The 10618-nt window shown below is 30.0% G+C and overlaps 1 protein-coding gene across 1 annotated transcript; it reads left to right on the forward strand.

Moving 5' to 3' along the window:
• The first annotated feature begins 2906 nt into the window (after positions 1–2906).
• On the forward strand, positions 2907–9167 carry LOC128155567 (uncharacterized). The gene is made up of 4 exons (XM_052817336.1): positions 2907–3061; positions 3322–3406; positions 3511–3596; positions 7961–9167. The coding sequence occupies exons 1-4, from the start codon at positions 2992–2994 to the stop codon at positions 8035–8037; spliced, it is 318 nt and encodes a 105-aa protein (XP_052673296.1). The 5' UTR covers positions 2907–2991; the 3' UTR covers positions 8038–9167.
• Positions 9168–10618: the final 1451 nt, after the last annotated feature.

Here is a 10618-nt window from a genome sequence, read left to right on the forward strand (position 1 = left end):
ACTATATATATACTACAAAAAATTAATAATATAAAATTGATTTTGTCAAAGATTTAAATTTAAATATGAAGGGAAACACATATCTGCGTAGCACAGGCGTCGGAACCGGGGGGCTATTGTGAGGGGGAAGACCCTTTTTTTCTTGTTTGTCAAGATTTTTGATAAATTTAGCCCACTTCCAACTTTCAATTTGCTTTGTGAAGTTTATAAAACTACACACTATCAAGGAGTTCATCCTCACGACGCGATGAAAACAGAGCGCTCTGGTTGTGTTTATAGGCCTATACAAGAACTTACCGAAATAATGTTTCATGAGACTTTTATTCCACCACCAGTAGACATCCTTATTCACTATTTTCAATTTTGAATCATAAGGCTAGCCTAATGTTTGTTTTATTAAACATCATGCATCAACATCTGTTCCTCGTTCGAGTCAATTCAAACTAACGAGCATTCGCAACTTTGTGTAGCCTATGTCAACAAACTTGATTATTCAAGTCTTCTAATCGGAATTTCCATTTAATCAAGTGAATAAGCTCTAAGAAAAATTATCTAGAGCTAAAAAATTATTTTAAGGTTTATTTCAGTGAAACTTTACATTAAAACAGTTAGATTTATCTCAGGAATTACGTACTAAAATGTATTGCGCAAGGTCACAATAGCCGCATAACACAACGTTGCATCATCGTTTTTAATCTTTGAAAAAATAAAACAATTTGGGTCACACAAGGGACTGTCTCAAAAGCTTCATAATATAAATCAAATTGTATGAAATAAATAGAACATCTATAATTGTGTGATTTTATATTTGCTTTATCCAACTCGTTGAAATGGTTATATTCGCTCGGCAAGCCTCGCGAATATGTACACCATTTCAACTCGATGGATAAAGCAAATATAAAATCACACAATATAGATATCCTCTCTCTCTCTCTCTCTCTCTCTCTCTCTCTCTATATATATATAGAACCCAATAATAAATCTAAAGACTCTTCTAACAGCAATAAAAAAAACTAAAGAAAGTAAGAAAATGAATAGTTCCAAAGATTTTTTCTCATTTTATAAGTTTGATATTGTTTTGCTGTAAAATAAGATTGAGTAAATTTAATGTATGTATTGAAAATTTCTACAAAGTATTGCAAAATAGAAATTGTAAATATTGCAATCAGGAGTTCAATGCGTTTTGTTTAATATTGATAAAGGAAGAGTGGTTGTTATCATTGTTTGCTTATGGATCTTTACATATCCTTCCTGGTGGTTTAATTGCTAAGAGCTATTGATTTGAAAATATAATTACATGTATGCATTATTAGTGCATTAGGTTTGTCATTGAGGATACCCTTACTTATGCCTGTGTTAAGTGAACACTAGCAAAAACTATAAAAAGCTCTTTTGGTAAATCACATCCTTGTTCTATGCAAGGGTATACTTCTCTTAATGCCTACACACTTAGTTTTTAATTTGTTCGTATTCGTATATAGTATCATTTTATGCTTTACGTAAGAAATTATCTTTTCCCTCTTGAAACAATGTAGTAATAATGAAGCTGTTGATCCTTTACCCATTTTTATTTTAGCGAATTAGTCTAAATTTAGCTGTCGTTGTCACGTTATAGGTTGTAATTCAAAACGAGACCTTGGTTTCCTGTCCGGAAAATATATCTATTTAATGCGATTATTTACAGCTGTTTTTTTAAAACACAAACACATGCGTACGTTTTCACCGCTATTCATTCATCGCCGACGCAAATTATGGCGTAAACAGCTTTACATTGCATCCCATTCTCAAAAAAATGCTAGCTGATATCCTTTCAAGATCGAATTATTAGTATCTGAATATTCATAATGTTCTTTCTGTGAAATAAATAAACTTGTGGTATTGGACACCAGTTTATGTCAATGTTGATAAAAGAAAACAATAGTCAAAATACTTTCACCGTTTATAGATTTTCAAAATTTCCCGATTTTTGACGAAAAGATAAGTTTTAAAAAAAGTTTTAAAAGTAAAAATTATAAACGCCCAAGCAGGATTCGGACTCATGACTGACAGGTTCGTAGTTTACGCTCTAACCAATTGCGTTAACTTATTAGGTTACAAATTAGGGAAAGAAAAGAATAATGAAACTATACTCGATTTTATTATTTACTTCGATCGGAAATACGTCACAATATGGAGGTGTCCTATACCACCTTAAAATTGGTACTAAGTAAAATGAACGATGGTGTGATATTTTCGTTTTTCCATAATGTTTGGCAGAAATACGTAATACATGTAATTGAAAAATCTTTCAAATCTTATATGACTGTAAAATCTGCACAATTCAAAAATGTGGGTAGTTTAAAAAATACCCTATTACAACTTAATAAATCTTTATCCGCATTCAAATATGAGGAAGCAATTTTGAAGACTTTTGAAGATTTAATGAAAAAAAAATTCTAGCCTATCAATGAGCTTTGAATATTTAGATTATAAAAGCCATTTGCAGATGATCTCTGAAAAATTGTAATATAAATATATCTTTATGCACATTTAAATCCTTTATAATTGCCCTTTTTTACGTTTAATATCGAAAAAAAAACTTTTGTTTCTGTAAAGCAACACGCCATATTCACATTTTGTACTCTTTGCACAAATATTTGTAATTCTCTTTCCTTTTCCTTTTTTTTATATACATGTATCATTGTCAGTTAAACTTTAAGTATTTGCGTATTTCTTTTATGTAAAGAAATTAAAAGTTGTTTAAAATTATTTTTCTGTGTGTGTGTGTGTGTGTGTGTGTGTGTGTGTGTGTGTGCATATGACTTTTTCTTGTAACAATCTTTCCATAAAAAATCTTACCGATATTGGTTGATTTGTTCTACCAATCAGATGTCAAATCGTAGAAGAAAACCAGCCCCTAGTGGAATAAGGATATATAATAGACTCTTGCTGCATCCCGCCAGTCTATCACCAGATTCAGCATATCACCGCGCTCACTGTACGATAAAAGCAATGACTCCCTCGGACAAGGTTTTCATCCCTGCCCTTCTTCTTATGGCCATGTTATCTATCAGCCACAGGGGTAAGGGTGTTTTCTAGTTATTTTCTATTATTTGTCTCATTTATAATCAGAACGATGTATTAATAGTTTATTTAGTAGACTAATATTAATAAATGTTTACAAAAGAAACGAATACTTTTCCTAAGGTGTGGATGAAATAGTTTGCAATGACCTGGAAATTTTATTTGAAGTTTATTCATTTTCTGAAAATGGAAATGGATGCTTTGAATTTTAATAAAACCAAACTTTGGCTTATTTATCATATTCACAACATTTCCCAGGTGTTTCTGCTCAAAACAGAGGCTGTAAGGTTGCGTTGGATGCATGTGTACTTGTTGTGTCCAGTGATAACGCATCCGCATGCAAGTATGAATTTGTTATATAGTTAACACTCAAATTTATTATTTTAAAAGATATTTAGCACCATGTTTCCTTTTTTATAAGAATGATTTTTCAGTCTATGCTTTTAGGGGCGGAATGAGTTGCATTAATGATGTACCCACTTGTACAAAGGAAGAGAAGGAAGAAGCAAAACGAAAATTAATTGAAAAAGGATGTAAGTAGCAGTTTTCTATATTTAACATTTTTTATAGTAAAATTTGATAGTTGGATCAAAAAAGTTTCATTTACTTAACGAGTTTGACATAATACAAAAACAGATTTAGATCTTTAAATGCTCTCTCAATATCTAGTTATGTATTGTATTAATTAACTTATAAACCGTAAGAAAACATATTCTTTACTGTTAAGTTTCATAAATTTACATTTATCATATTTCAGTAAGTGTTAACTCAGTTATTATTTGGGTTCAGTATTACATTATATAAAGACACATTTATTCAATAATGAGTATTTACTGTATCAACCTCTAACTTCTTCCCATAACAATGACCCCCACGCGCTAACATCCGTGCCAACGAGAGATATTAATGTAAGTTGTAGAACTTGTTTATCAATCGTTGTAAAATAAATAAAGTTCAGTTTCAACCTCTAATGATAAAACACCGCTTTATGATACAAATATCATTAAGCGTTGCAATTGCAACCTCTTATGCTATAAATTCTTGCATTAACAGTTGACAATATCAACCACTGATAAATCGCCGCCTAATGATACAATTTTATCACTAAGCGTTGCGAATGCAAAGCAGACCTAACGCTAAAAGGTCAACCCCCAATGATACAAACATTTTTATCATTAAGCGTTGCAATTGCACTCTAAATGATATAATAATATATCTAAATGTAGAACACTGATCTGCAATGGACGTCCGGCTTGTTGTGAATATCTTTAATGTCTATGGTGGTTATAATAAAATATAAGTAAACGTTATAAACACCTATACAACTCAATGAAAATCGCATTTTTAATCATTTATAGAACTCCTCCCAACCTAATAATGCATTATGACGGTACTGTACATGACTACATCCACTTGTATATGCGTCCTCTTTTGACTTAAACTAAATTCTTTAGTAAAGAGATAATGAACATAACATTCTTTTAAAACAATTACAATGATACATGAATGTCATTAAAATGCGTTAGTCTGATTGAAATATTAATACTGAAAAATATTTGCACAGTAATTCCTTAAAACAATAACTTAAATAGTACAGCATCTTTACGTAGAGATAGGTTAAAGCAGTTTTTTTTATTTAATGCACCCTGGTTTTCAAAATAGCAGTAGAATGATTTGAAATGTAATTATTTTATATCCGTTAAATGATAGCATCAGTGATATGTCTAAACCCAATATGTATGTTTTAAACCTCTTAATCTAAAATATACTGGGAAAAGTTACGAAATAGCGATCTATGCTACGGTATAACAAATTTGCTTTGATTTCCAAAATTACAGTAGAAATGAGTGTCATATTCAGAAGTAAAGTATTGTCCCCAAGCCCTTTAATTTGAAATAAACTATATCAACAGACTTACTTTGTAATAAATGGCTTAATTATATTAGTCTGACAAAGTTAGTTAGCATTTGATAAAGTCAATTCATGGCTAAAAAAATTATCTCAAAATTGAATTTTTGTCTTAGTTAGATATTCATTTGTATACATTTTTAATTATATTGCGACCAGAAAGCACTGGATGTTGACAGTCATCATAAAGCATTTATCTAATAATATTGTAGCATGCAATTACTGGCTACTGGCATCAGCTTTTAACAACCTTTTTAAAAAATTTATTGATTACAATGCTTTAGAAAAGATTGCTAGTGATAAACTAAAATTTGAGTGTCAGTCGTATAGTTATAAGCGAATTACAGAGCTCACAATTCTTTACTTGTAAACAAGGCACATGCCATGTGTTAGTTTACATTGGTTCAATATACCTGTTTTTCAAGCTGATCTCTCTCTCTCTCTCTCTCTCTCTCTCTCTCTCTCTCTCTCTCTCTCTCTCTCATAATTCGCTAAAAGCATACTGTGGAATCATTTACATTCGAGGAGGCCAATTTTCGTGGATTGTGAATTTTTTGCTTATTCGTGGGGATGTAAATTCGTGGATGTGCCAGTTTTCAGTTTCAGTAACAAAGATAACTCGTTCTAAATTTGTTTTCGTTGAGGATGTAAATTCGTGGGGAAGGGCTACCAACGAATACCACGAAAATTGAGCCACCACGAATTCTAATGATTCTACAGTAAATGAATTGTTCATAGCGAATAGAGGTCATTTAGATAAAAATGAGCACACTTTACATTGTGTTTTCAGTATAATTTTCTATTATTTGTGAAACAAATATTGTAATCTTTACTGCAGTTTATAGAAAGTACCGGAGAGAAAGGGTATATCTTAGAAAAAAAGCCTTCCTTAAAACGAGACACTTACGTATTGTATCGGGGTACCGGTGTGTTTGTCATCTTAACGAGTTACATTTACATGTATCTCATTATTACGAGCGACAGCACATAAGAATAATTTCGAGAAACAAGACACTATAAAACAAAACAATGACCTACTTTTTGAGTTAATGGTCAAATATTTTTTGAAAAATTTAAGAAAAATCCCTAAAAATTTTACACTATGACTGAGATTTTCTTAATTGTGAAAATAATTCAAATTGCTAAACTTTTAAACAAATGAAATACAGTTTATGAATGGTAGTGACATTAATAAAGATATAAAGTATTAAGTTTTCATTCACATTTTTTTTAGATATTCAAGTCCGAATTTCCTCTATCAGTTTTCAAATCCTTACTTACTTATGATTCAGTATAACAAAAAAGTGAATGAGGATAATGCTAAAGCATTTATAGAATAAAACTAAAGGTACTGACCTTTCTTTGTTGGCATAAAGTTCATATGAGGTCACTAATCAAAATTTTGAGTTATGGTTCTTTTATCTTATTTTAGCATTTTTCAATATTTTTGTAGTATATGCCGTACTATTATCTAAACGAAAAAGCGAGATAAAACTAACAGAAATTATGCAAAATTATGTTGAGCAACAAATAAAATCTTAACTTTAAATATTAAAGTTCAAGCAAAAAAATTTAAGTGGAAAACAAAATCTGAAAATTTAGTCCAAATTTCCTCTGTTTTGCTAAATGTCAAACTTTTTTTTAGCCTAATCCAATAACTTGAATCCTGACAACAACGTCCTTAATTGAATTTGAATCATTGATCTCCTTTTGCTTAAGTTTTGCAGTTATTTCACTTTTGGAAAGAAATTGGTATTAAATGTAAACAGTTTATAGATTCCTATCCATAATGATTATTTCTACCAAATTTAAGGACATTCGTCACGTGAATATAATTGTTTTGCTGCATTGATTTGCTAACTCTGCTATAATTACATAACTGATTTGTTTTTATGATGCTTTCATGTATTTTATCTATTACATTGTTAGATTCCTCCGTACTTTACGGCTCTTAAGTAGTCATTGTTACAAATACTGTTTTAGAGAGACTGCAGGAATCTGGATTTATTTTATTTACTCGTAACAGAGAAACATTTTAAAAATTCTAAAAAGAGGATAGGTGCACTGCTTATCACAGTATCCCCCATTAAATGGTAAGCAAGAAGTCATGGAGTTTATAATGCACACCCTCTCAGTAAAAAAAGAAATAGATTTTTTTATGTTGCATTTTCACGGTAATTTTGAAGTATGTGTTTTAATGAGTTTTTGGGGCTTATCACAGATCAAAAGCAATATTCTAACTGATTTTAAGTATATTACGATTTATTAACTGAGTTTGATCTAGTGGCTCTAAAGAAGAAAAATAACACCTCTAATGCATTATATCATATGGAACAATATTGTAGAATATGATATGATATTGCATTGAATCATGTGATACGATATTGCAGAATATGAAATTTAATTATATTATATGATACAATATTGTATACTAATATAAACTTTTATATAGTAATGTATTATATGATGCAATATTGTATAATATGTATGATAGGTATCCAAAAATCTTATTTTTATATCATATAATATGATATTGTATCATACTAATTATATGATACTGTATTATGATTTAATATTGTTATGTGCAATATGTTACATTATGGTATTGTTCCGTATGATACGACATTGTATTGGATAATATGTTCTGATAAAATCTTTCTTCTGTATGATAAATTGTCATGCCATCCATCTTTCTTTCCTAGATATTTCTTTTTTAAATGGCGTTTCACATTTTGGTTTGTTATCATATCATTAAGAGTGCAATTCTAACGCTTAATAATAAAATGTTTGTATCATTAGGGGTTGACCTTGTAGCTTTTTGCTTGTTTCATTAAGCGTTAGGTGTGCTTTGCATTCGCGACGCTTAATGATAAAATTGTATCATTAGGCGGCGGTTTATCATTAGTGGTTGATGTTGTCAACTGTTAATGCAAGAATTTATAGCATTAGGGGTTGCAGTTGCAATGTTATATGTTTCATTTTCTTTCAGGTTCCGGTTCTGGTTCTGGAATACCAATAATCAGCGCCATGAGTCTCTTCGTTGCAGCTCTCTTCCATATGCTCTAGTTTTAACAACCAGATATATTTATCAATTGATAAGAGATTGGTAGTCAAATGCAGCTTTCAAACATTTTTGTATTTTGGACAAAGAATGTTGCTCTCTTTTAGCTACCTGATAAAAGTATCAAATACTGTTCTCTAAGAAGAAAAATTCTGTGTACTTACACAAACTTTGTTATAATGTTTTGTTTGAACATTTGTGTATTGATTAACAAAATACTTTTAAAAATATATTTACATTATTGGTAAACCACATCCAACCCAATCCCTTGGCGAATTTTCCTGAGGGGTGAATCATCTGTTCTTTGATATATCCAATATGAACTCATCTCAGAAGAAATATTGCTAAAATACGAGTAAAAATCACTATTAATTAATGAACAATTACAATCACTGAACTGTTTATACAATCTTTTAACAACATAAAACTCAGATTAAGCAGCTTTCAGAGTATAAGTAAAAAAGATAGCTTTAAACTATAACGTGGACATACTGCCTTTTAATCATTATGAATAAATGTTCGAGAACAAATATCAGACAACGAATGATGTTTTACGGACAATGAACATATAAAGAACATATTATGAGCTGTAAAGTCTTCGGTAGATTATAGTAGTGAACACTTCAGCAACTTTTTTCTTTGTGTATTTTTAATGTGTGTTGTTTCCCCCCCTTTGTTTTGGAGTTTTTCTTGTTTGTTTGGAGCTTTTGCATGCATGATAAAAACAACTTTTTTCAGGAGATCTCAAATTTCATATTTATATTTTAATTTTAAATATCTGTATATTGTTAATATTTTACATGTACTTTCTTTTCAATTAATTGCGTAAATTATTAATTAATTACTCTGTAAAATTAATTATGTTTATTTTTTTCAAACAAAATTAAATTATATCAGTCTGCCATAAAACATGCCCTACAGTGAAATCTTTATTTTGAAAATTGTAAAGTGTGTTTTTTAAACATGAAAATGTTCTTAGACATTAGGGATACCTTCAGAATACATGAAACTGAATGAACACAAATGATTTGTTTTGTAACATACAGAATACCTGTTTCGACGACGTACGGAAATTCAATTAGCACTCATACCATACACTTTTCTGGGATGGAAATAAACAAATGATTATACTTATGCGATTTTTAGCCATTAACATTTATTTTAAAAAAATCTAAATCATTTCAATAAGAATTTAAGATACATTATAGTTTCTTTCTTTTTGTATCAATTTTAGCAAATATTTAAAGGAAAATTTATAGGAAGGTTTATTTCATATTAATTAGTTAATTCCACCTCTTCTCTCCCCTACTCCCCCCGGCAGGGAAAAAGCTTTCCACATAACATTAAGTAAATACATATAACTCCAAATGACTTATTCTGATTAACCAATTGCAAACTGCTAGATCTTTAAATGAAAATTCAGTAAAATCAAGTTTATCTTTCAAACCAAGAAAAGAATAGGAGCATAAAGGCATATTTCTCTGAATAACATCCTGATATCGAAAGGGTTTCAGCACTTTAAGATTCTTGTAGAGTAGAAAAACTTAGGTAGTAATGTACAAAGAGAATGCACCCATTGACACACCAATTCGCACCGCCTTGTCCAATTAGTCTTATTCTTGTATATGAATTTGACTCTACATGATAAAGGAAGATTTATTGCCAGTAATTATTTGTTACCTCCAGCCTCCTTATGCTTGCTAAGAATTGGTCGATGGGATCAAGAGCCGTTCACCGCCAACATCTAGTCCTCTCATCGGGGGTATTCGATCACACTACACATGTATACACCTACAATTAAAAAATACATTAAATAAATTTAAATTTATATTAAAACAATAATTCAAGATTCAATTTTATATTTTAAATACAAATAATTACAACTTTTGTTGAACAATTATGATATTTATTATTTTTCCATTTATTTCTTAAATACGTAATTTATAAGATACATTCTGCAGATTTCTCCAAGGTGCTCACTCTTCTCTAATAAGATCCACTAGATTTTCCTGGTAAGGGAAAATGGTCGGGGCATAATTGGCATCATCTGAATCATCACTGTGCCATTCACACTGAAAATGCTCTGAACATATGCATGAATACCTATTTGGTTCGAAGTACTTTTTTTTTCTGTTGATAGCCCAAATACAGGAACGGCGCTCTCTTACATCTTTTGGAGATCTTTGAAGATTAAAAGAATATGAAGAATTTTACATTCTATACACTATTAGGTTAAGCTATTAGTTTCACAATGACTAGACGAAATTGTTTGATACATTTTCAAAACATCAAGAAGAATAGATTTTTAATTATTTACAAGAAAAAGCAGTTTTTATTGTATCCACAATGCATACAATGTAATGCTAAGTTTTCATAAAAACTCTGTTGAAATCTTGCATAGTTTTTATAATATATCTTCATTGACAGTGAAAAGAATTTTAGAGAAACAGCAAGCTCTGAGGGATTTTTCTAACAAAAGCTAAATTAAACGAGATTATGACTTATTGCCTATCTAATATATATAAACATAGTTAGTAGTTTTAAAATTCAAATAGAAAAATACCATAAACAAACCTAAAAAAAAAA

This window comes from Crassostrea angulata, chromosome 7 (assembly GCF_025612915.1).
Source record: "Crassostrea angulata isolate pt1a10 chromosome 7, ASM2561291v2, whole genome shotgun sequence".
Lineage (NCBI taxonomy): Eukaryota > Metazoa > Mollusca > Bivalvia > Ostreida > Ostreidae > Magallana > Magallana angulata.